The sequence below is a fragment of the Aedes albopictus genome, chromosome 3, assembly GCF_035046485.1.
Source record: "Aedes albopictus strain Foshan chromosome 3, AalbF5, whole genome shotgun sequence".
NCBI lineage: Eukaryota > Metazoa > Arthropoda > Insecta > Diptera > Culicidae > Aedes > Aedes albopictus.
This window is the reverse complement of record NC_085138.1, coordinates 401,407,938-401,435,749: the sequence shown is the minus strand read 5'-3', so window position 1 is coordinate 401,435,749 and position 27,812 is coordinate 401,407,938. Positions and strand designations below refer to the sequence as shown.

General features: G+C 41.4%; 1 protein-coding gene across 2 annotated transcripts in view; it reads left to right on the top strand.

Annotated features, from left to right (window-relative positions):
• The first annotated feature begins 9,815 nt into the window (after positions 1–9,815).
• LOC109408361 (uncharacterized) overlaps positions 9,816–27,812 on the top strand; it is a 36,712-nt gene continuing 18,715 nt past the window's right edge. The window contains exon 1 of one of the 2 annotated variants that reach the window (XM_029854244.2): positions 9,816–16,536. In XM_029854244.2, coding sequence (XP_029710104.2) covers positions 11,180–16,536 — 5,357 coding nt within the window. In that variant the 5' untranslated portion in view covers positions 9,816–11,179. Of the gene's footprint in view, positions 16,541–27,812 lie in introns of those variants that run through there. The other variant, XM_029854245.2, reaches the window with a different exon arrangement.

The window sequence follows — 27,812 nt, the reverse complement described above, 5'->3', positions numbered from 1 at the left end:
GCATTTGGTGCCCTGCTCCAATATAGCAGCTATCTACCTACCTACCTACCCGACCTACCTACCTGCCGACAAACCTTCATCAACTGCTGCAGGCTTTGGAGCACTGACTAGCTGGTGTCCACCACTGAGCGATGCCCGAGAGCAACCTCCCCAGAGGGTGCATGTGTATGCGAGGTGTCTTCCCATCAGAACTTGCCTTTCTTTTAATACATAGGGATATTGCCAATTTCGTCGCCAATTCATCGTCTTCGAGATGGCTAAGGTAGAGGTGGATACTTTCGACAAGCTTAGTCTTTTGTGGTTCGCATTTTTTCAGAGAAATTCCACAATTATCATTCTCTTCCTTGATGTTTAATGAGCTCACACTTACAAAAAACACCGACTTCGTTAATATTTTACCAAAATCTCAACTGTTAAGTTTTATTTACCGGGAAAATTCGGTAAAGCTGGCAACATTTACCAAACTTCGGTAGAGTTTGACAGATAAACGATAACATTTTACCGAAATTTTGTAATTTTTTTACAGATTTTCGGTAAAAATCCATTACTAAACGCTCAGCAGATCAGATTTCGCTAAAAAATACCGAACGCGATAAGCTGTGTATTATACAACCCAGGGTCAATTGCCCACAGTTTCCTTGGATGTGGGTTACCCTAAGGTCATCCTAATACAATATGTATCCGTGGCCCGTAATTTTGTCGCTTGTCACTCCCTAGTTCTGATTGTCATTTTCGTTCTTCCGGCATCCTTGCGACGTGATCCACCCAACACAGCCTGCCGTGTTTTATCAACTTGACAGTATAAATATTTGTATATACTGTTCCACATTCATACAACGCCTCCAGTTGTCGTTTTGTTCTATACTACTGAGTGAATATTAGCAGCACTTTACGTTCAAATACACCAAGTGAGCTACAAACCTCATGACCATAAAGCAACCAGAAAGATCAGAGTATTACAAAACACATCTACAAATTCCGGAGCTTGAGGTGGTAACGAAGTCCGTAGGAAACCCTACTTGATGTTGTGAGCCACTAAATAGTAGAGTTCAGTAATACGGAAAGCCATTCCTCTTTTTCAATAATTCCATCACTTAGCACTACTTTGCTACCCACATCACTGTCCAGAGAGTGATATGGCGTGGCTAGAGCAAGAGAGAGATAATTCTACCACTGCAAGAAAGAACGCACAAATAGAGTGAGACGACTAAAGCCCATGGAGAGCATGGATCAGAATAATGTGTTTAGGTTTTAAGCTATTATCAATGATGCGCAATGTAAGACTGCGCCAATGCCTGCCAAGTTTAACTGCAACGATGGTGTGCCAAAGAACATAATTAACATAGCTGATGACGTTTAAGCAGTGGAATCATAAACATTTTGTACGGAAAAAGGAAGCTCTGCATGAGCTGAAAATACGAATTGAAAAAGGCTGCTGGAGAAGACGAAATCCCAACCGGATGAACTTCTCAAACACAGAACTGTGCAACAGCACCAATCCACATTCCATATCAGACAAAAAGGCGGCCAAAAATGCCAACAAATAATTTGATGGCTTATTCTTCGACAATTAATACTTCATTTTATTATTATTACACTTTACCAAATAAGTTGGCATTCGTGTAAAAATTAATACTTCATGAATGATGAAGAGTGTTTACATATTGGACGTTATTTATTTTTAATCTAAAAGCGGTTCGTGTCGTCACGTGTCTTTACAATTTTAAATGTTACGCCTCAAATATCATGTTTAGGTCTCGACAAAAACGTATGAAAAGTTTGCTTAATTTTGTGATTTGCAGTTACAGCTTTTGAAAAAAAAAAAGTTATGATGTGCAGAATTGGAAACACTGCGTGAAAAGATTCACTACAGCACCAGAAGTTCAGCCGTTGACAACCGGCGAGTACGAAAACTAGCTGACTGAAGTTGTCATTTCCTGCTACGCAGGAAATTCGTCCCCATGAGCAGAGAATGAAGACCCGCTATTGGGTATAACAATCGATATAGGAAAATTTTATATTGAAAGCTGAGGGCCTCTCAGCATGATCATTCGATTCCCGATCGGTCCAGGAACTTTTCGTAAGGGAAATTCCATTGATTGTTACTGAGATGCAGGCTTTGTCCCAGTAGGGACGTTGTGCCAAGAAAAATAAGAATTATAGGTTCATAAATGTTTTCAAGTTGTATTATGGGTAAGGGTCGGCCCATTCACCACGTTGACGACGCATATTTTTTCTACCAAATTGATTAATTTGGCTAAATTTACCTTAATCAAACAGAAATACATTATTTGGTTGACAATTCTAATTTATTGGATATTTTTTTAAGTTACCAAATTGATTACGTTAAAAATTTGATAAGAAATTCATTTGAGAATCACTCTGACAATTATTTTGAAAATTCTTTTGTATGTTACTTTAGGAATCTTTTCAGGCATTTTCCTACAGAAATTTCTTAGGAAATCCCTTTCGCGATTCTGTCGTCAGTTCTACTAAAAATTCCCTTGACAATTTTTTTAAGGTTTTTTTTTTATCAGAAATTTCTTTGAAAACCCATTTTAAACATTTCTTCAGAAATTGCTTATGAAAATTATCTAGGAATTCCATTAGCAATTCTTGAAAGAATTTTTGTTTGCAATTTACATCTTCTAATATAGATTCGTCTGCGGGTTCGCTTTTTAACCGAACTTACGCTGTAATGATACTTATGTACCTCGTCACCCACTTCATGCAACTACATTAGTGGTCTTATAACACTTAGCGCGCTCGGCATAGTTCCACCATGCCGCTCAAAGTGTTGCCACAAATATTGCTTAGTTTGCTCAACCCGGTTATCTGGCTGGTGGGCCATGAGAGCCTAAGCTTCAACTGTTTAATGCATTCAGAGATTACTCAGACTTAGACGATGGCAATCCTCTATATGAAGGGATGCAATTAACAGGAACATGACAAGATAATATAACATTATATGGTTTATGTAATGTAAAACACTACAACATAACAAAAGAGAACAATTCATTTACAATAAAATGTATGGTTTTGCACAAATATATATATGGAGAAAAATATTTTTTGTATTGTTACGATACTTAACAACCTATATAATATATTGTAAAAATCTTATTTACAATTCACTGTATGGTGTCTATATTACATCTTATTGTTTTTGTAAAAATATGGTTCTAAATATTACTGTAACAATATTAACAACGTTCGGTTTTTCTACTGTATTTTTTATTCGGGTAATCATCTATAGCCGAACGATTCCTAATTTGTCCGAAATCAGCAAAAAAAAACAACAACAACAGCAATTTCGAACGTGCCCCAAGCCTCAAAACTTCCACAGGAGAGTGAGAAATAAATTGAAGAGAAAGGGAGTCGTTTTTAATCTTGACAATCTGTGGGAAAGAAGGGTTAAGCATTTAATCAACCGTATATCGGATCAAAATCTGCATTTAGTTAGCACTTGTGGCACATATACGGCAGATTAGCATTTAACCTTCACATACCCGACCCCGACAACTTATTTTGAAAATGCTGGCATTTCGTCAATTTTCATCCGATTTTTTTGAAGTCACCCTTAATCGATCATAAATTGGTCCAAGTTTATTACACTCAAGTGGTCATGTAATATCCGGATCCTTTCCGGAGATATTCCGGATTGTACTGGGGTCAGGGGGTGGGGGAGTTGTCTGTTTTGCCAAATGACCTAAAGTGATTATTTCGTGTGGTATTGTGTTTGAGAGACCCTCGCGGAACCTGTTTCAGGTGTTCCGGAGCGGCCATATCAGTTGCTTCATACTTCAGTCAATTTTTTCAGTCCCATTCTCTTGATATCATGAAGTTTGATAAGTCGCACGGCATGTTTTAGTTGCAAACCAGAAATGTCCCCGATGTCACCCCCATGGAACCTATGCTATATTAGTTGATACAGACCTCAGGGTATCGTTTCTGACTCAGTCATTCGAAATCATGAAGTTTGATATGTCGCACGACATGTTTTGGATGAAAACCAGAAGTGACCCCAATGAGGCCCCCGCGGAACCTGTCACGGTGATCCGGATGGGTCAATTTATTCAAATCTGCTTATCGCAGTTGTGTTTTATTGTTCGCAGTAAAAATTCCGCTGAAAATCGATGGTTCAAACACAACAACACACGAAATAATCATTTTTAGCCATTTCGGCACCCTCCCTGACCCCAGTACAATCCGGAATATCTTCGGAATGGTTCCGGATATTGCATGGCCACTTGGGTGTAATAAACGTGCACCAATTTATGATCGATTGAGGGCGACTTCAAAAAAGTTGGATGAAAATTGACGAAATGCCAGCATTTTCAAAATTAGAAGTTGGCGGTCGGGTACGTGAAGGTTAATGACCAGCTGTAAAGGCGCCACTGATGCCGAATTAATGCCATTTTAACTGCTTATTGGTTACCTGGGCAGCTATTTAATCTTGTCCGACATTTCATCAGGAAGGTTCTAAATGTGACCGAAACGTCGAAGAAGATTGAACAGCTGTATTTAATTTTTTTCAAGACTGGAAAAGCCATTTCATAAACCACGTAGACCAAATTATGGCCATCTCTGACCCCTCCCTCCCCCCTCGTAGACTTTTGTCCATGATACAACCAGTGTTGGTAAACTCACACTCAAAGCTGGCTCATGAACCGCTCTTGCGTGAGCAAACTCGCGCGCGATTTGGCATCGTTTTCTCACGCGCTAGAATTTCATGCAAAATCTCGCTCTCACGAGTCAAGCGCCAAAATCTCGTTCGCTTGAAAAACGATTCAAAATCAATTTGAACGGCATTCGATGGTGTTGTACGCTAGATTTGTTTTTGTTCTATCATACAATCATAAAAACTTTGAGGCAAATATTAAGAACACCAAGAAATAAAGCAATGAGTGAAATCACGAGTCAACTCATGCATGATTTTTTCGGTGGTGAGTTTGGCGAGTTAAGAATCGCGCGTGAAACAACTCAACCATGAGATTTGAGAATTTGAGTTTTTACCAACACTGGATATAACAAAAAATAAAATTTGTATGGACGGTAGACTTTGGCCAGGCGATTTAATTGGAAAATAATTACCATGTACATGTGTTTTATTGCACTGTATAGAAACAGAGAGAGTTATTCAGACCCAATATTGTGCATAAAAATGTAATAATGACGGTGAGTATGACAACGGTTTCCAGGGGACGTTTACAGGGGAGAGCAAAGGGAGATTGTAGGGACGTTTCAAGAGTTACACGAAAAGAAGGTTCCATGAGGTACCAGGAGATCTTAGGATCATCTCAGGTGGTTTCAGGGGTTTCCAAGGGGCTTTAGGAGGTCTCTGGGCGCTTTAGAAACTTTCTGCGGATTACCAGGTGATCTTTGGGGCAATGAAAGGAGTCTCAATGGGCTCAAGAGGTATCTGGGAGTCTAAGGGGCGTTTAAGAAGGACTCAGGGCGTCTCTGGGCGCTTCATGAGATTTCTGAGGGTACCAGGAGATTTCTGGGGCATTTCAAGGGGTCCCAATGAGTTCAAGAGGTAACGGAAAGTCTAAGGGGCGTTAAAGAAGGTCTCAGGGGGGTCTTAGGGGCATCGCAGAGGGCTCCATGTGATCTCAAGGGCCTTTCAGAAGGTCTCAGTGGCATTTGAGGGGGTGTCAGAGGCGTTTCAAAGAGTCCAAAGGGATTTCAGAGAGGTTTGATACTCAGACAACCAACTCATACGTATAACGATGTTCACCAACTAACCGTGAATGTTTCATATTATAAAGTACTGCAAATATGCCTTTCGCGTGCAAAAGTGGAAGCGATATACGTGTGTTGACGGAACAATGATAACGCTATATGAGTTGAAGCGATATACCTTCTGTGTGTGCGATGTACCCTATCACAGCGTATTCCATCATTTTATGCGACTTGATTATTGTCGAAAAAACATCTCACGTCGTTGCAGGCATGTAACATAAAAAAATTAGCCAGAAAATTGTTTTACATCATGTTTGGAGTTCAAAAAATTAATCTCAATTGTCAATTTCCACTCATTTTCGTGATGATTTCATACTAGTGTATAACAAAAACCTCGAGTTACCCCACTTTTCTTTCCCCACTATATCGATGCTAGTGGTATTGACATGTTTTGAGCAAAAAATGCACCTGCTGCTTCATGAATTATGAAATAAATGGTAAATCACCTCTTTTTGTTATTTTAATAAGAAAAACCTCTAATTTCCGTGATTATGTAAGTTTTTGTTATGGAATAATCTTTTCTTATATATTTTTGCAAACCTAACGTTCGAATTTTTTTTCAATTTTTTTACTTGAAAATATTGGTTAAAACCGATTTTTTCATCGAATGAGTGTAATCAGTTTCGTACCTTTTAATTCCGCCCTATGTATAGGGCATAGGGCGGAATTAAAAGGTACGAAACTGATTACACTCATTCGAAGAGGGTATTCTGCTTAGAGGGTTCGAAAAGTCGGTACAAGATCGATTTTTTCAACTTTTTTAGTAAAGTGTCCCACTGTGCTTTTAGTGTGCATAATAGAGTATCTGCAGAAGAAATGTCAAGAACAGCAAAATGAACAACTTTGCAGAAGAAAGTTTTCTTCTAGGACGCTTCTATAAAAAGCTCATACTGATCTAGATCAGTTGCAACTTGTCTAGATCAAATATTGAGTTACCAGATTTTAGTAAAAACTCTTACAAGACACTTCTCTCCAGTTAGCCTAGTGGTTAAGGCTATGGATCGCCAATCCGGAGACGGCGGGTTCGATTCCCGTTCCAGTCGGGAAAATTTTCTCGACTCCCTGGTCATAGTGTATCATTGTTCTTGCCTCACAATATACAAATTCATGCAATGGCAGCCAAAGAAAGCCCTTCAATTAATAACTGTGGAAGTGCTCAAAGAACACTAAGTTGAACCGAGGCAGGCCAAGTCCCAGTTGGGACGTCGAGCCATAAAGAAGAAGAAGAAAAAGAAGAAGAAGACACTAATCTGAAGACACCAAACCTCTAGGATTGGATATCCAGAGCACTAGAGGTTTTGTCTGTCCATAACAGCGTTCTGCCCCAGTGTGCGGTGTCCGAGTACAGTACGGAGCAGTTTGACAAACAAATGCAGGGCTAAACATGATTTTCTGATAGTTTTTCCCTCATGGCCAGATAAACTGAATTATCAGGGCACTCTAGTTTTACACTTTGGTCGCACTTAGGGCTTATATTTTTGCGATTGATGATGATATGATGAAATCTACGCATTTTTATGCGAGTTCTGGTTTCAGTTTCAGGGGGTTTCAGGAGGTCTTTAGGGGGTCTCGGGGGCTTTTCAGGGGGTCCCTGGTGGTTTTAGTTTAAGGAAGTTTCGGGAGGTCTAAGGGTATCTCAGGAGGCTCCAGGAGATCTCAGGGGCCTTTCAGAAGGACTTGGGTTTGTTTTAGGGGATCCCAGAGGGTCTCAGAGGCGTTTCAGGAAGTCCAAGGGACCAGAAAGTCTCAGGAGCACTTCAGGAGGTCTCCGGGGCTTTCAAGGAAGTTGTAGCGTGGTCCCAGGAGCGTTTAAAGGAGTCTCAGGCGGTCTCAGAAGTGTTCCAGGGTTTCTCAGGGGGGTCTCTGGGGTACTGCATACCCAAGTATGACATTGCACAGTGTGTAAAAAAAAGCACAAAACGAACAAAGATTTCGTATGTCAAACCTACGACTTTGGTTCTCGATGATACACATTTCGAATGTAAAAAAGTGCGGGAAATCAAATGCAAGTGGTTTCAATGTCCGCAAAGATCTGTAACACACTCGTTTACCCTAACAGTAGCCTCTAACCGAAAATTATGTGGTTTCAGCAGCGGAAACCACTGTAAATTCTTGAAATTCTAAAAAAAAACTCGGATATACTGTGAATTAAACGAAAAAAAAATTGTGGAAACTAATCACATGAATGTTACCCATATTCACTAATTGAGATAATCTGGGAAAAATGTGGAGAAATGGGTTTGACAAACACTCGGGTGGATAATATTAACTATTATCCACTAAAACTACCGTTTCTGAGGCCACAATAATTTCTAACAAGAACCACATAAAATGGGTAAGGTGCCAATTATGGCATAACCTACAGAAAACTATTTGTACAAAAATAACGAGAAGACCAACGAAGCAGGGCCCATATAGCCGAGGCGGTAAACGCACGGGTATTCAGCATGACCATGCTGAGGGTGACGGGTTCGATTCCCGGTCGGTCCAGGATCTTTTCGTAAAGGAAATTTCCTTGACTTCCTTGGGCATAGAGTATCTTCGTGCCTGCCACACGATATACACATGCAAAATGGTCATTGGCAGAGGAAGCTCTCAGTTAATAACTGTGGAAGTGCTCATAGAACACTAAGCTGAGAAGCAGGCTTTATCCCAGTGAGGACGTTACGCCAAGAAGAGGAGAGAGAGACGACCAACGAATGTCATCAATATGTTAAAAGCTCGGGTAAAAGATAGCTTAGTTTCCATATTGTTGAGGAAAAATAAAGAAACGAAGCCAAAACTACTTTTAGTATTTATTACAGCGTGTTCCAATGATAGGAACCCTGTACCAGTTATGGTTATATTTTTTTACTTCGGTTTTTTTTCGCACTATTTACATACATCTTATGGAATTGTCGTCCTCATACCACAGCATAAGCAAGAGCAAAAGTAGTTTCTGCTGCTGTTTCTGTTCTTTTTTTTATCTGCTGCAGTCCTAATCAGAATCTGAATAGTGAATAGTCCTAAATCGGATCCGAGCAGCTAAAAGGATGTAGAAGCAGCAGCTGTATCTACGGTAGCCGCGGCTATTATCGAAAAGTGGGTTATGGCAAAGGTGCCGAAAAGTGCTACTTTTCAGCACTCTTAAGAGTACCGAAAAGTAGTACTTTTCGGCACTTTTGTTTTAGTGAAGAAAATTGGGCCGTTTTATCATAGTAATCGCGAGAGAAAAGTAGGGGAAAACGCAACGCAATTACAAAAAAATCATTGCATAATTTTTTTTATATGTAACTCGTTGCAAAACTCGATTTTTCAGCACTCTTCGTATTTATCTAACTCGGCAAGCCTCGTGCTGTTCGACTCGTGCTGAAAAAAATCATCTTTTTGTAACTCGTTTCATAAATAACTATTAATTTAACAAGCCTAACAATTCCGTTTACAGAATTCAGTTCACCCTCAAATCAACCGCGAACGCGCGGTCAAAGGCGCGAAAAGAGCGAACATATGTCACACACGCACACCAAATGCCTGCCAAGCCCAACAACAGCGTGTGACGTATCGCGCGAAAATCTGCTGCCCAGTTCCCACGAAGATCGAAAACAAGAAAACATCCCTTCCCAGGCCCACTTGGATCATGACGGATTGCGTGCGAAACGGAATGCAATCGGATTTACGCATACTTTTTGCACATCAAACGTTCTTACGCGCCTTCACGCACTTCTAGGTCGAACTGGGATCGTAACGATCCCTACCACCCACTTCCTGTCAGTGGCAGCAAACATCGCACGCTCTATCTAGCTGCTGCGAGCGAGCATCAATCGTCCAAGGGCTAATTCAAGGTCAAACGTCATTTGCACCGGAGGTCCTTACACGCGTTCCGTCCTAATCGAATGACGTCACTCGCACGGCTCTCGCTCCTCATGGGAAAAGGTGGAGTTTGGTCGAGTCTAGTTGGAGTCGCACGAGTAGGGTGGAAGGGAGGACCGATTTATAGGCGTTTCGGAAAAGGTGACAGGACAGGTCTCTCACAACGACCATCACGCACTCGAACCAAAACAAGACGGGCCCTGCGGGTGCATCACGAGCGAGCGACACATCAAAGTAGGCGCAGAGAAATATCAGCACACACAAACACACGGGCCAGCACGTGCACTCGTGTGTGGTGTGGTGTCGATCGGATCGATGCGATGCGATGTTTTCGTGACGTCATGCGACAAATGCCCTCGACGGACGGCTCCGTAGTGGTGATTTTCGAACAGCACTCATCGAATACAGAAAATTTCGCTTTCTATCGGAGGGCGACCGCCAGCTCGGCGATGTTCGGTGCGACGACGTTCACGTTCGTCAGTATTGTGCGGGCAATGAAACAGTTAACTTATGTTATGTAAAGTACGCGCTAGCCAGATGCCAGAGAGGGCATAGCGATATTCGTCGGTGTGTGACCTAATCAGCCATCATCATCAGCATCATCATCAATAGCAGTGGCAGCAAGTCCCACTTGGGTTGTGTCTTCGCACTCCGTACGCAGGGAAGAAGAGTGGTGACCTCTTGCTCGTCGAATGCTACTGAAATATTCGTGGCAGTCAGTCAGTGTCTCGTCTGGCAGCAGTCAAGAGGAAAAATAGTACACACTCGATGAGTGTATTTTGTGTGTACAATTATCGTGAGCCGTGAAAAAATAACAGTGGTTGAAAGGGGCCCATGACAGAAAGTCTGACAGATCGCGCAAGTGAGCGCAGCGAAAAAAAGAAAATGGATTACGGGAGTGCTTGAATGGAGGAAAAATTTATAATTTAGCTATATTTTTATTATATGTAGTTTTCACGTTTCTCTCGTATGTTGTTCACTTCATTCCGACACACATACCAGCGGGCGCACGTTTGCACAACAATGGCTGGCACATAGCAGCAGAAGAGATCGCGCAATGCGCTAGTGTTAGTAAGTCCACCCTGTGGACAAGTGTATGCGTAGAAGGTCTTCGATCCACGAATGTGCTAGTGTTGTACGTCGACGAAGACGACGACGGGTGTTTATATGTGCAGTGGAGAAAAGCAGAAAAAATCGAATAAGATTTTGACAGCTCGCCGCTTTTGATCGAATAAAAATAAAAAAAAAATGCGAGTTTTATTGATTATTTCCACGATGGAGATTAAAATTGGGAGCACAGTGTGAGAGTGTACGGTATTTCTCAAGAAATGAATCTTGGCAGGTCCACCAAGGAATAAGTATGTGACACGAAGGCCATTCAGTGTTAGTGAACAAGTGAGAAGCCAAAGAAATTGTCTAGCACGATCCTAGCCAAGAAAGTGTGAATAAAATGGTCCCAACAGTGTCTAGCTCGCGGAAGAGAGCTGCACTCAAGTGAAATCGTTTTACTACTAATCCTCCTGGTGAGGATATTTTCTGTAGTGTTCAGTGAAATAAATCGCAGTGTCACAAAAATGTGCTGGATATGACTACAGACGTTAGTCAACAATGGAGATTGCTCGGATTAAACGGCACGAAGGAGTCTCGAACGAGATCTCCTGCTGCCAAATCCTTGCCCCTACTCCCTGATCTAGTCCCAAATCCTAGCAAAACTACATCGAAGCAAAAAACTACTCGTAAAACCAATAAAAACAACAACAATCTAAAAAAGGTCAACAAAAACCTTGACAAATCGGTCGCGTCACAGTCAGAAATCATCATAGATGGAAGCAAGTACAACTTGAAGCCCATCATCAAGCTGAAAGCGGTTCCTTGGCCTCAAAACAATTCCGATAAGAAACCACAACCGAAGAAGCATCAGGCAAAAGACATTTCGAGCGACACTAGTAGGAAAAACATCACGAAAAACGATAGCGACGTCGCGAGCGGTGATAAAAAACGTCGCTCAAGTGGAAAGAGACAGCACTACAATATTGTCGCAGCAGGGGAAAACGATGACGTCGAGACGACCAAGTTGATACTACGGCGGCGCAACAACACTCCAAAAGGGAAACGTTGCACGACATTGCTCGCTGCCACTAATACCAACACACAAACGTCATCTTCCACTGGTGCAACAAATTCTCAAAACAAAAACAACAACACGGCAATGTTATCGACCAGCAACGATGGAATCGACGAGAACATTCAAAACGTCAAAACTATCGATCCCCACAACAATAACAAGCAACCGAAGCGCAAAATTAAGCAAGAACCTCAAGAACCGATGCTCCTTGCATCGCAAATCAAGCAAGAACCGATCGAGGGTCACCGTAAGTCCAGCCGGCGGAGACAGTTTACCGATCGAATCATCGACACCATGTGTATTCCGGAATTCTATTTCAACGCCAGGTGTCGGAGCAAAACGAAAAAGGCTACCACCAAGAAAAAGAATCCGGTGGCTATTGCAGCAGCTGCTGCTGCAGCTGCTTCTTCCGCGACGACCAAAACCAGCAGTCGCACTACGCCGAACAAAAGTAAAACAAATAATGCAACCTGTGCCAGAGCCAGCAGTGGTGGAAGAAAACCGAAAGAAGTGACCATTCCTGCTGCAGATGATACTGCTTCATCTATTCCGCGATTGAATCCGATTTTTCTGTTTGTGAAACAGGAAGACACCCGGATCGTTGAGGTCCGCTGCGAAGACTACGACAAGCGAAATCGTATACGAATAACCAAAACTCCCAATGGCCTGTGGAGGTCATTCCCACGGACGGACAAGAGTTCGTCGGTGGTATTTTCTCTGTTGCCCAAATCGGCAAAATCGTTGCTGGCTGACGGTGTATCGAAGACAGGCATACCAAAGTACAAAAAGCTACACAAAAAGAAAAAGAAGCACAAAAAGGAAAAACGAAAGAAGGGTTTGGAGGATTCGGTCGAGCAACAGGACGATGCTGGCGCTTGTTTGGAAGAAGTGCACGAAGAATTAGATAAGAACGAGGTCGAGGGTGACGATGACGTTATCGACATAACGCCATTCGACGACCAGGAGGAGGACATTAGTTTGAACCTGAAGGATTTGAGCCAATCGGATGTTACTGTTGAAGATATTAGTAATCAAAATAATTTAACCGTTAATAGCAACAATATCAGTAGTAATAGTGAATGTAATGCTAATGATAGTAGCATAAATATCGCCACTAGCCTAGAGGAAATCAGTACCAATAGTATTAACGCCCACACTAGTAACACAGATAGCAATAAAGACGACGGCAGCGACAATGACGTCGAGCTGATACAACCGGAGGAAGAGGAAGAGCATACGGTGATCAGCGGACACCATTCCCAGGAATTATTGCACCAAGGAACGAACGTAGGTCAAGCAGGTGCAGCAATCGTATCCTGGACGGAGGAATTGGACAACATCGAGGCACAGATACCATCAACCATCATCTCGGTGCAAGAACTTCAACGTGTTCGCAGTAGTGCGCATGCCAATGGCAACGTCGACCAGCACGCCACAACAACGGCGGCGCTCAATAATTTGATTGCACTAAATGAACTTGGGTTTAATCATCAGGAAAACCACGCGAACGAATGCATCGAGAAAACAATCTCCTATCATTTGGAGTCTCTGCAGGCGGTTGCGGTGGCGGCGGCTGCAGCCGCTGCTGCCAGGAGCAACGGCACTAGCACCTCTACAACCGCAACCGATTCGAGCAAACATGGCACTATTGGTGCATCCTCGGATGCTGTTGGTGCAGCACCAGCAGCTCCTTCTGCCACCATCCCGGTGGGTGGTAGTGGCATCACTAGTGTGAGTGCGAAAGAAGTTGGGGAACAAGGTGGCGAATCGTTGCACACATCAACAACTTCCGATGCACCGACTGTGCATGAGATTGACGACGACGGAGACGAAGTGTGCGTTCTGGAGTCGGATCCAACGCCAGCACAGCATCAGCACCAGCAAACAAAAGGACGAAATGAAAATATGTGCCTGGATAGCGCAGTATACGAAAATTGTAAGACGGAATCGGATTGCATCCAGAACGCGGAAGTGCAACCACACATCACAATCAGTAGTGACAGTGAGCTGGAGGATGATGATCCCAAGCATCATCATCTGAGTGAGTTTAACGATTGCAGTGACCTAATCGAGGGAATTCGTGAAATCCAGTCCGCCAATCCAGAAGACTTACTACATGCCAACTGTGGTGAAAATACAATGACTGGTGCCGAACTGCTCGATTCGCTGGTGGAGCAACGGTGTGAAGACAATCATATTTCTGGAACCGATGATCTCAAGAACACTATTTATTCCATATCAGACGATTATAACGACGACGATGATGTCCTTCTGGAACCTGAACCTGTTGCCGACATTATCTCGCGTCTAGGTGAATCGTTAAGCACATCGCCCAAGTGTTTATCCTTTAACGAAGCTGGTGAAATTGAAGGACTTACCGGAGATTTGTTCGATACCACCCACCATTCGTTGCAGATGGACGACAATATCCCGAATCCGTTCTCCTCACAAAACCCCACGTTGGACGAATTGTCTATCACGATAAAAGACCTCACGGACAGTAGTGAACATGCCAATTCCTATTTCAATGCTAGTGCCGAGAAGAGTAACAAAGAATCCGATACCCCCATAGTGATTTCACCAGACTCCTGTCAAGAAGAATTACCAAAGGATTTAAGCTGTCGAAAACGTAGTGAAAAGAGCACTGACTCTATTGTGACCCTATCTCCCTCCCCGCGACCAATATCCCACAGTTCCGATGCCATTCAATCGCCGCAACCTAGCGGCCTTCCTGCTGTCCCTCCGTCTCCGGATATTTTTCTACAGCCCAAATCAATCTCCAATGCAGTTATCGAAAATCTCATCTCACAAGCCTCGGCAACAACTGCAAAACCTCGACCTGCGAATCAGCAAAAGGAACCTCTTGATCTTGGAAAATGTCGAAAGTCTGCTAGTCCTACGGTCAGCTGTTCGGAGGAAGCCAAACGCCAATCCTCCTCCGAGGATGAACCTAAATCAAAGCGGATCAAAACCGATCCGGAAAGTAACAAATCATCCACCTCGACGGGATCCGGTTCAAGCGGCATCGCGGAAAATCCGATCGCCACTGCCGTTGCTAGTGGAAGCGGTAGCAACAGGAGTACACCATCCACTCATACCAACGCGAGTGAATCGACGCGTTTGGTTGAGATGCTAACCTCCGGTAACGATCCGGACGCTCTCACTCAGCTACGCTTACTGGTCAGTAATCCAGCTTGGAAGGTACCTGATCCACTACTTGTGCCAAAGGATCGCCTCAACGCCGTTTTAGCGTCACCGGCCCGAGAGATTCCACTTCTTCTCACAACCCGACCCGAGCTGCGGCTACCTGAAGCATTCGCATTTCCCAACATTCTACAGGATCCGGATATCCTGGTGATTTCATTATCTCAACTTGAGAAAATACTAGAAACACAAGACGAGCTCCTCAAGCTCAAATCGAAGACCGACACCAGTAAAAAAGCGGCGCCAAGTCCGCTTGAAACATTGAAGCAAACTCTCACTGCTCAAGCGGCCAAGCAGAATCCCATGATGAGCTCACTGCTCGCTTCCGGGCTCGCCGGTGACATCGATGCTGCCACGGCGGCAGCATTCAACCAGATGCTCTGGCTACCCTACCTCGGCCAAATGGGCCAATTTGGACCGGAGCTCCTCAAGGCGATGATGAACATTCCAAATGCCAATCCAAGTCTCTCCGAAATGATACCGTTCATGAACCCTCGGCTACAAGATCTCTGTGGAATGACGTCCAACCCCGTAGACTACAAACGGCAACTGGAGTTCGCCATGTGGCAAGACGCTCTCAACCAAGTGAACACTGCCAGTTTGCAGCGCAAACAGGACGCCCAGAAGAAGGCAGCAGTTACTATCGATCGCAAGCCTATCATTCCGCCAAAGACTTTGGAGCAGCAACGCTCCGTGGCAGCGGTCGCCGCCGCAGCCAGCATGTTCCAACAGCAAAGCCAACAGAACAAAAAACCAAGCTCCGCAATGAACTCCCTGAATCCTCTCTCGATACCTCAGTTCATGACCCCATCGATGCCAAATAACCGTTTTGCCAGCAACAGTCGAACCTCAACCATGCAATCTCCTTCCTCGCTGCAGCAGCAATTGAATCATTCGGGAATCAAAACCATGCCAAACATGATGAGTCAGGCTGCAGCCGCCGCGGCCGCAGCCAATGCGCAGATGCGACAGCAGCAAACCCGGCCGCAACTTTCCACCGCTCAGAAGAGCAAACAAAACGTCAACTCCATGTTCCCCAACAATCCTTTCTTCAACCTTCCAACCTCCTTCCAAGAATTCCACGAACAGCAGCAGCAACTCGCGCGTAAACTGCAGAAAGACCCCCAGGGTCACTCCCGAGAGCAGATGCACCACCACCAAGAGGAGCAGAAACCTCGGGTGACCTGCAAATCGCTAATGAATCTCCTTCAGCCGGAAAAGCAGCAACAGCTGCAGCAGAAGCAAACTGTCAACAGCAAGTTGGCCAATCTGATGGCACTGCCGGGAATGGACCTGTACACAGCGTCCACTCAGCAAGATCAGATGCAACAGCAAATGTTCTTGCAGCAGCAGCAACAACAACAACAGCAGCAATTGCTTCAACAACAACAACAGCAGTTGCTTCATCAGCAACAAGCACAACATCACCAACAGCAGCAGCAGCATCACCAGGGCAAACTGAAGGTCAAGCCCGGGTTGCACTTGCTCGATCCGGCGGCCATCCAGCGGCGGTTGCTGAACACCGACGAACTGCCCGAGGTGGGTAGCACCACCAGCGGGCTGGACGATTCGACGGACCTTAGCTCTCCGCTGTGGCACCCGCTGTTCGGAAGGTGAGTGGTGATACTCTTTGCTTGGAATTTATTGTTTGACAAACAGTTGGAAGCGCGGTGTTGATGAGTTGGGTATGGGTTTGAGTGTGAACGTGGTTCGTGCGCGCTGGGAACGTGCCAAATTGACAGGAAAGATTTTTGCAGAAGTGCGCTGGTTAGCATTTTATGGTTTTGGAACAATCAGCGAACTTGTCGTTTGCAGGCAATAAACACCTTCTTGCTTCTTTTAGTTCTACTTTGACAGAATTGACAGCATATTGTACGGGCATGCAAGTTTTCTTGCAAACCTGTTCTGCCATTCTGTCACATTACTGTCCCTCTCATATTCCATATGGGATTTCTATATACGGGGAACATAGAAGTATTACAATTTACAAATGATATCTCCTTCTTATTTTTAGCAAAAATGTGGACAGGATAGGAATATTCTTTCTGTGATTATTGGAAAACTAATACTCATTTTGTGTATGATAAAATGTTGTCCTAGAAGTCCACATTTTGTAACGACTTTGCGTGAAACCGTGAAACTATACCTTCCATTGATTATGTATTACGTATTATGTATTATGTATTATATTATACAATCTCCATTTTTATATTGCGGGGTTCACACTAGAGGTGAGTAACTCACTCGCGAATCGACTCAAAGAATCGATTCGCTAAACCGAGTGAGTGAGCCATGACTCTTTTCAAAAGAGTCACGATTCGCTGATGTTCATTACGATTGCGAAAAGAGTGTGTATGACTACGCACTTCATGATGATTCGACGCAGAACATTGCAATCTTTGAGAATGAATTTTGTTTCCATACTTATATTATATGACTGGCTCGCACCAACAATTCGATTCTTCGGAAAAATTAACGAAAACCTGCGAATTGTGTATTTCACTACGTTAAGCTCAGACGTTTGTGCAAATCGTCAATATACCATGCCATGCAAGTGAATTTTGTACGAAAAGAAGTTGACTCACGTCGAAAATCGACATTTTCTTCAAATCCCGGAAATGAGTTACTGAATCGATCAAAAGAGTCCACTCCTTTTTGAGAGTGAATCGGTAGCGATTCACTCTCAAAATTGAATCAGTTTTCCCATCTCTAGTTCACACACACACGGGGGGGTAGCCTAAGGGAGTTAAATGAACTGATGACCGGACTTAAGTTCGTGGAGTAGCCAGTATTTTGTCATGAGCTAGCAACTTAATGTTGACTACCGAAGGAATTCAGGAATTTTAACTCACCCTGCTACAACAAACCATCAGGTAGATCATGCCCTTCGGGAATGATTCTGCAGCCATAGGTAATCCTTGCGCTGATGGTGGGTACACTTTCATCATCATCATCATCATCATCATCACTTTGCGTGAAACCGATGGTTTCCTATCAAATTGATGCAAATGAAATCAATTGACGGAAGTTTCACCTTGAATTGCGATAACCCAAAAATAATTTTATTTCGCACCCCGAAGCTGAAACGCAGCAGTAATTTATCAATGCAATCAAGCAATTGGCAATTGAGTGTAGGCGATAATTACGGTGAGCCCTTGTGGAAGCTCAGAGTATCGATATGAATATTTTTCATTGCAGCGTAATGGTATAATTGCTCAACCATATTAAGACAATATCAAGGGCAATGTGCTCGATGAAAATCGATATTAGGTGATTTTTAGGAAAGAGTTTGATGGTAAAAAGAGCGAAAAGGTTGCAAAGCACAGCAAAGATAACCGTACACATCGTAGTTGCTACTCCGTGATTGACCAGAACAATCGAAGTTGCACAGAGAACTATTGAATGGTGCTTGGGATTATCTAAGTACATACTCTGTGCACAATTCGAGAGTTCAATGTTTAAAAGTCAATAACGGCGCTGACCACGTCCTTACGGTCATCGGGAGAGGGAAGGAATGTTAGTTCGACAACCGTTGTTACTAGAAACCGTGGAATTCACAGCATACCCACAGTTGTCTCGGAAAAGAGTATTTGTTAATAGGGTAAGGTAGGGTGTAAATCTGGGAGTCACCTATGGCAGGTAATATGATTCACACCCCTGGAAATACACATCGCGATAATCGTAGAACAAGCGAGATTCCGATTTTACTGATCAATGGCAAGATAAAAAAATACGATTTATTTTCACAATACTCTTTCCCATAGCAATGCACCCGCGACGCGACAAAGAGTCCTTTAAAACCATTCGTGCAAACGTCTCACTTTACCCGCGCAGAACAACGCGGTTGTGACAAAATAAACTTTGGAAACTAACCCTATACATACTTGACACTTGTTTTTTCACGCACATCACCTAACTTGACCGCCTGAAAGTTGCCTGAAGATGCTTGAAAACAACGTTGAATCTTCCGTACACTGTAATACCATAACGATTGTTACGTTTGTAAATTGTTGTGAACATTTTGTCAGTTTATTTTGTATGTTATATTAAGGTTTGTACAATGTACATCTGTCCCTGAATTTTAATGTGCATTTGTAGCGCTCCAAGCATTTCAGGAGCGATCCAGCTCAAAACACGCAAGCCGTCGCCTAACACGGACATCAAATTGTAGACGGTTTTGTGTTGTTGCACAAATCTAGATGCCCCCTTAGGATTAGAAATTCCTAGACCAAATCAAGCTATGAATGCAGTAACAGATGCTGCGAACTAAAAGGCGAACTGCCAAACAAAATAAATTCTAGGATGACTGATGGACCAAGAACAATTCTTCATTAACATGTCTAAAGGGTCTAACTCGTTTTGTAAACAAACATTGTTTCTGTCGCTGTAGGGCCCATCTCGATCCACCCACGCATCTGGGGGCCGTTATCAGAAAGATCTATCTTCGCTCTTTCTGATAACGGCCCCCAGATGCGTGGGTGGATCGAGATAGACCCTACAGAGACAGAAACAATCTTTGTTTACAAAACGAGTTAAACCCTTTAGGCATGTTAATGCAGAATTATGAAACCTCGTCATCCTAGGTTCTGACTTCGTTATCCATATGAATGACTGGGCACAAATTAATGTTATGTGTTGCATGTTTGTGTTTTGTGCATTTGTAATGTTTCATTTTATTTTTCGTATCTAGTTCCCAAACGTGGGGCCTGACATGGAAAATAAAATGCGCATTTATAGGGTTCTGTTGGAAGTTGTCTAAATTGTGGTTCTCATCGTGAGCACAATGTATTTGTAGTGTTCCGCACAATTTTTATCGCTACATTGGCGCCCAACGTGGGGCCCGATACGGAAAATAAAATGAGCATTCGTAAGGTTCCAATGTATTTGTTACACGATCTTGATAATATTAAACTACTTGCTGAGTCATACTTGCGATTACTGTAGTTAAATTGCATTGGTACAACGAGAAATGATTTTATGAAAAAAATGGGTGTTTTTGCGTCGATTTCAAACTGTTGGGGAGATATGGGTACCCTATGTTCAATAAGGCATTCATATCACTAAAAGCAAAACTTAATTAACTTGATATTCGTCGCTGTGAGTTCTATACATTCAAATTTGAGCATTTCATGCTTAGATTGCTATTCACGTACTATGTGTTCGAACGAAAAGTAGTCTAGTGTGGTGTTTGTGATTGGGCATTGAGGTAATTTGGCCAATTCTGTATTATTTTTCTAAATTAGTGTTTTATTGCTTCAATATAAAATCAATATAAGAGCTGCAGGATAAATTTGTTACGGCACTCTTTGTGTTTTAAAGGAGTTTCATGAAACCGCATTGGCAAAATTACCTCGACACCTTCTATAGAGAAAAAACCAGAATGATCTCACCCAATTCCATCTCTTCAAATGACCGCAACCCCGCCTTGACTCCATCAATAATAGTCTGCACCGAAGACAATAGATCACAACTGCCCCACGAACGCGTCACTTTTTCGCTTTTCCCGTCGTAAAACGCGACCCAACCGAGCTCCCCATCGTATCTGCCACATGATCGCGATACTTTTTCACTTTTCCCATCGCAAAATGCGGCCCGACCGAGCCCCCCAACACACCGCTAGTTTTGCCAAGCCAAATTGATGAAAGTGAAAAAAGAGAAGAAAAAAAAACGATAAAATCCGCAAAAAGCGCATTTATCGTGTTTTACCGTCTTTTTCCGGCCTCATTTGGGATATTTCGGCTTGTGAAAACTAATGTCGCATCCCCTGTTACCGACTAAGTTTTTTCACCCAACAGCAAGTTCAAAATACTCAAATTTGAGTTAAATGCTGTTTACTCAATTATGACTTCCCGAACCTAACTGTAAAAGTTTGGCTGTTTTGCTCTTCGCTCTCTGACAACAACAATGAGAGTGGAGAGCCGAGACAAAACAGAACTCAGAAGTGAGTTTGAAAATACTCAAATTAAAGTACTTGAGTTTCTTAGTGTAGGGCACTGCACGTGGCGGTTACTATGCACTTCAAAATTTTTGACGTTTCATTGCCTTATTGTTAACGATTTAGACTTAAACATTTCTTGAGCTTTTCATGATTTATGTGGTATAATTATTGATTTGAAAATAAGAGTTCACGTACGATTAAATGGACTTACTCGTGATATGCCTCCAGGACATTTCTCCGGAAATTCTCCAGGAATGTCTTCTGAAAATTCTTCAGGAATCATTACTGGAATATTTTTGGAAATACCTTCTGCGATTTCGCAAAAAAAAACTTCTAAGAGTATTCCTCCAGGAGTTCTTTGCGAGTGCTCCAGTAACTCCTTCCGGCTTTCCTAGAGAGATTTATTTCGGGATTTTCCCATGGATTCCTTGTTGGATTCCTTTAGAAGCTCCGGTATTTTTCCATGAATTCGTTGCTATATTTCTTTAACGATTACTGCAGCAGTCCAGTAGTTTTTTCATGGATTCTTTCAGGAGCTCCATTTGAATTTCGTGCATTTTTTTCTTCACCTGAGATTCCACCTTTTGGAATCCCTTCCGAGATTCCTTCTAAAATTCTCTAAGTGTACTTTCTGTGATTAAATTTCTTTTGGAATACCTGTATATTTTTTTTTCGTGGATTTTTTTTTTATATTCCTCCAGGAATTTCACCCGAGACTCGTTCCTGGATTTCTTTTGGAGTTCCTTGAGAAGTTCTATCTGAAATTCACTCTAGTATTCATTCTGTGATTTTTCTAGGAATTCGATCCGGAATTCTTCCAGGGATTGCTTTTAAGCAAAAATTTGGAAATTCATCAGTTGTTTTTTTTTTTCTAAGGAATATCTCCAGGAGCACGGTATGGAATTCTTTTATGAGTTCAGGAAGTCCTACAGGACTTCCTTAAGGAGACTGTTTAAACATGCTCCAACAATTTGTTAAGAAATTCCTTTAGTATTTTTGTAGGAAATTTCTCTATCTCTCTATCATCTCTCTCTGACGTGTACGGCAGTACGTACGAAGCTGTTTTTATTTTTGTGATCAGTTGGACATCGTCCTGTAGATGGGCAACATCTAGCCCGAAACCGGTCGACGAAAAGGTAAATGTTTATTTCCTTTTATGTTTTGTAAGAACGATAAGTGTTTTGTCCGTGTCGCGTCACGTCTGGATCTGAAATATACAGGGGATAGACAAAATGATCGGGGCAGGCAAAATTTTCACTTTTTAAAAAATGTTCAACTAGCTGTAACTTTTCGAAAAGTGCATCCCATATTCTCAAATTTTTACTGTAAGTTCTTCAACTAGTTGTGTATCAGTGGACACAATTTGGAAAAGATCGGACAATTGGGTTGTTTAGTGAACAAAATATTGCTATTGTCTATATTCTAAAAGAAAGAGCTCATTTTTCTGAGCATAACGTGATTTTATTGCGTTCCAATACCTTTGTTTTGACGGTTAAATAAACAAAACAGTTTTTATTTTTGTGGATAGAATGACAGTTCAATCGATAAAATGACAGTTCATTCCGAACAAAAAAATTTCCCTATACAAACTTTAAATGCATTTTAAAAATAGTTCCCGGGCACCAAAAATGATGAAATTTTGGATTTCGGCTAATTTTTGGACGGAGATTCCGATTATGAAATAATCTGGATACCCCTAAAGAACCCAATTCTTCACGAAGTTATAAAGATTTTTGAAAAAGATAAAATTATCCGATAGCCAACTTTGAGCTGTTATATCTCCGGATTCAATGAACCGATTGCAATGAAATTTTGATCATTCATGACTTATATAATGAACTCTGGAAAACATTTAACTTAACTTGAAATTTTTAACAAGCGAAAAAGTTATAGCGATTTTTTTTTTCATGATTTTTCAGTAAATTGGTCTATTTTTAATATGCATCCCATTACTTTTTCAATTTATTGGCGGCTATGTTGTTATTTTCCTTCAAAACGCATTTATATATAAGTCAATTAGAGGGAAATTAAATGAACTATAATTTGCATCTTGAATTTTGAAACGATGTTGATGTTTTGGATAATTTGGTGTTTTTTTAGAAAAATAATCTAATCGTTCTAACTTTCTTCCGTGTTAAGAATATTAAGTTAAGTCAATGGTTTTTCATAGCTCATTATATAAGTCATAAATGGACAAAATTTCATTGCATTCGGTTCATTGAATCCGGAGATATAACAGCTGAAAGTTGGCTATCAGATAATTTTATCTTTTTCAAAAATCTTTATAACTTCGTGAAGAATTGTCCGATCTTTTCCAAATTTTGTCCACTGATACACAACTAGTTGAGGAACTTACAGTAAAAATTTTAAAATATTTGATGCACTTTTCGAAAAGTTACAGCTAATTGAACATTTTTTGAAAAGTGAAAATTTTGCCTGTCCCGATCATTTTGTCTATCCCCTGTATAACAAAACTAGTTATAGTTTTGTCATGATTTTGCATGTTCAGTCTAACAAAATTTGATATAATCTTGTTATGATTATATCTCAACTTGTTATATTAACTGTTAACGGTACATGTTTTATAACAACCATTCTAAAAAGGCATTGTAACAAAATAACACAACGAGTATAAATTTTCTTTTTCTCATATAGTCGGGTAGCTGAAAGAACTTATGAAGAAATTTAAGAAGGGACTCCGAAAAGTCTCTCAAAGAAACTCCAGGTTTTTTTTTTGATTCTTTGAGTTTCTTTCTTAACATCAGCAGCACAGCAATGAGCGCCCCATAATTGCAGTTAAATTCTACCAGAATTCCGAAGAAAAAAAAAATCCACCAGCATGTCATAATTAGCATTTCAATTTCAACCATACTATAGATGGGAATCTAAGTACTACCCATGAGAAGCCGACAAAATTTTTCTAAGGATTACAAGGTCACGAAACGCCAAAGATTTATAAAAAAAATAACTTAAGTATCTACGACATGCTAAATCTATCGCCATCTTGGGTTTTCTGGTCTTTTGAACTCCGCGAGCTGCTTACCATACTAAATACTCGTTTTCGGTAGTTTAGAGCGTAATCTGGGGCTGGGTTATAACGTACGGGGCCATGATGTCCCGATCCCAATGGCGGATTTTTATGCGATATTAGGTCCAATACTTTGGATGCGTCATAAAAACCTTTGCCGGGGCCCGTGGCGTAGTGGTCCACACGTTCGCTTCATAAGCGGATGGTCATGGGTTCGATCCCAGCCCCGGTACTTTGTCAGTTGCTCTTCCCCCCGAGAGCGGCTGGCATCTGACCCTCTTCTGAGCCCTCATAGCTCTAATGGACCCGGATAATTGGATATCGGCGAAATGGCAACTCATAATGGACCCTCAATCGGACTGGTAAAAGGAACAGCAGCCACACATCAACATCCTCGTGCTCATCATTCTACCATGGACAGGGTAGGAAAGTGACAGCAGCACATAGGCTGCCAGTTAGATATAGAAGAATTAGAATAGAATACATTTAGGTGCTGCACATAAGTGTAAATGCAGCTGCCAATTGGAATCGCTCACGTAGTTCCCTAGTGGACAAAAGAGCTGTAAATTAGGTTAAGTGATTAAGAATAAAAAATAAATAAAAACCTATCTGTCCTTGGACATTGTGACGCAGCTGCATGTTTGGACGTTATGCCACGGAAAAAAGCCATAAAGTCCTGGGACATTACGGCCTCGAATGTCATGATACTCCATAAACCAGTCATCATCTTGATTTTTTGTTCCCCATCTTGGATTTTCAGGTCACTATTTCTGAACAACCATTATTAAGGTGACAAAAATCAGTGCAATTCGATGCGTCGCATGACAGGATCACAGAGAAACAGGCGTAACACTTACAATAAAATACAGCAAAAACCATTGTCACGAAAACGTAACTGTCCAATGCTAATCACGCTGTGTTAGGCCAACCAACCACTAGATGTCGGTAGTGAGCAAACGTCAAACAGGAGTTAAAACCCATGTGAGCGCCGTGAGTGGCCAATTCCGTTGAAAATGTGATCGGTGTAAGGCAAGCAGAGCTTGACGTCTGTTTCTCTGGAATATGATTTTGTTGAGGTTCATATTTGACCATTTCCACCTTTGCTGGTCTTTATCACTTAATTTTGAAGTGAAATGATTGACTTTAGATAAAACTTCGATCAACGAGAAAGACAAAAGGTAGCACATTGTTTCCCATACTGTACCTCCCTATCTCCTTGAGGATCTCTGACCATCAGTTGGGAGTTGGGAAGTCACGAAAGAAATTAAATTTCTGAAGTTTTGATCTACATTTTTGATTTTTTTTTTTTTTGATATTATACAATCAATTTTTAGAAATTAATATTCTCTTACCCAAAAATAGCATTGCATTATTATTAATTTATTTTCATTTGAATTGATATGTTGAATCCAACTTGAACAATATATTCACCAGAACTTACTACAAATGTGTGAAATTAAAAGAAATAAAAATACATTTGTTTAAATATTTTAATCTGAATCTGGGACTGATGTCTTGGTATGTATTTAGCCTGTCGTAATTTCGACCAGATCTCCACTGTATGCAACAAACACCATTGCAAAGCAATCACTCTGGGTGAGATTGCAAAACGACGACGGTAAGCAAGAGGCATTGGGGGTTTGGAGCGGAGCATTTAAAGCAATAAAACGTACCAGTCTGCCAACCAAACGTCGCTTCGCTGGTAGGCACTCTGGTCTGGTGCTGTGTGAACAACAATCAGCAAAAACCGAAGGAGAATTGCATTCGATGAAAAATGTTGTAAAATGGAATCGCAATGAGTTCTTGGCTCACAACGCAGCCTCTTTGTTTATTTTCAGGTTTGAATGCAATTTTTAGTGACTCGCTTGGCTCAGCAATGCAATAGCAGCAATGGCACTTCCACCGCCGCCATTTCGAGTTTCTTTTTTTTTGCGTTGCTTGTTTTGTTTGTAGATTTAACTGCGATATGCGCTCTTAGCCCATCTCATTGCGCGCTGTGTTTTTATTTTGCATTTATTGCTTGAAAATACGGCTTCTGAAAGGCCAAAAATGCTGATGGTTCCGCTTTTTTTCCCCTATTTGTTTCCCGTTTGTAACTGTTTTCAGTTCGAAATTCGTGCACTCACCCCCAAGTTGGAGGCACGATCTTTTTAAAATTTCTGGTTCTGGCAATAAAATATAAATTGGCTGTATTGCATCCGCCCGGGTCGAGGCACACATAATGGGAAATCTGATTACCAAGCAGCACAAAAAACTGTAAACTCCGTTTTTAATTGTAATTATTCCTGATCGAAAAACAATCAACTTCTGGTAGCTTTTTTTTTCGAGGAAAAATTGCAATCCCTTTCCGGACCAGACATGTATCCAGCAAGCCATCAATCATAAAACCAACCTTACGCCCCACCCACCCCAATTCGGAGTTTATTCGGAGAAACGAGTAATGTGCGAAAAAAAAGAAGGCAAAAAAAGAAAACTCGTGACTCAATACCTTCTCATCTCATCTCGGGAAACGTCAACTCGAGAACAAAGAACTTTAGGGGCTTTCGGTTGTGGGGTGGTAGGGGGCTGTGGTGGGTGGTATGGTGCAAACCTAGGTGCAAACTGTGGAGAGGAAGGCCGAAAGAAGAAGTCGAATCGAAAATATCATTATTTTCACTCAATCAACCGTATTATGTACAATTGGAATACGATACTGGTGCTGAGCTGGGCTCAGACACTTCGACGAATAGAAATGGAGGCTGCAATAGTTGCAGTAGATAGGTTCGTTGCTCGTAATTTTACTTAACAATTAAGGGATATAAAAAAATAAAAACGTAGTATTCTTGCAGCTTGTGGCGGTAAAAGGTTATTGCGGCCATAATAATTGCAAAATGCACCATAGGAAAATCAAAATGCACCATAAATAATTAAGCAATGTACCGACAAAATGCACAGCTTTCTCCATAAATAAATAGAAATGTTCCATAATAAATTAAAAATGTAGCGGTAAACCAAAAGATTTTCTAGTTAAAAATGAAACATTGTATCAATAAAAAATTAAATAAAACACCATAAACAAATAAGTTTGTTCCATAAAAAATAATAAAAATATCCATAAATAATGAACATTTGCTCCATAACTATACCATATTTGCTCCATAAAAAATTAAATTGCACCATAAATATCATCAAATTGCACCATTAACAAACTATAAATTTTACCTCAAAGAATGCAAAATCTACAAAAATTAATCAAATTCTGCATCATTAGCAGTATTTCAATGGCTAGTAGCACTGGAAATATGTAAGTATATAGTAATATGTGGAATTTAAAAGGCTATATTCTGCACCTTCTGCCTAAATTAAAAAAAAAATCAAATCTGACTATACATGTCAATGGTTGCTCCTCCGTGATTGATCTGAGCTGGTACCAATTGCACTGGGATCCAAATGAATAAGGGCTGGGACACTCCACTTATTCTAAAAGTGCAATTTAAGCAGCTCATACATTCTTGTCAATAACGGCGCCGGCCACGTCCTTATAGTTAGTTAGGAAGGGAAAGGAATGTTCTAACATTCTAGTGTGCTGGTTGTTGCTACTAAAGACCGAGATCACCTCTGCATCCCCACAACCAGCACGGATGCGATCCATGAATAGGGGTTATTTTTAAAGTGTTCGTGATAGATTGTGTGGTGAATAAGGTGAATAAGGTCAAGCGGCACAGCACGCTTTGATTGCATAACTTGTAGGCGTTATATATACTGTGCTGTGAGAAGAAGTTGGAAATGAGGGAAACGACTTTTTTCCAATTTGTTTCTGGTTCTAGTGAAGACTATGAACATATGAATATACATTAGTTGTATATGTAGAGAAGAGAGAGCGAGAGAAAGTGGATAGAAAGATATAAAGTAGGATGAAAGGAACGGGCCAGGGATTGAACCCA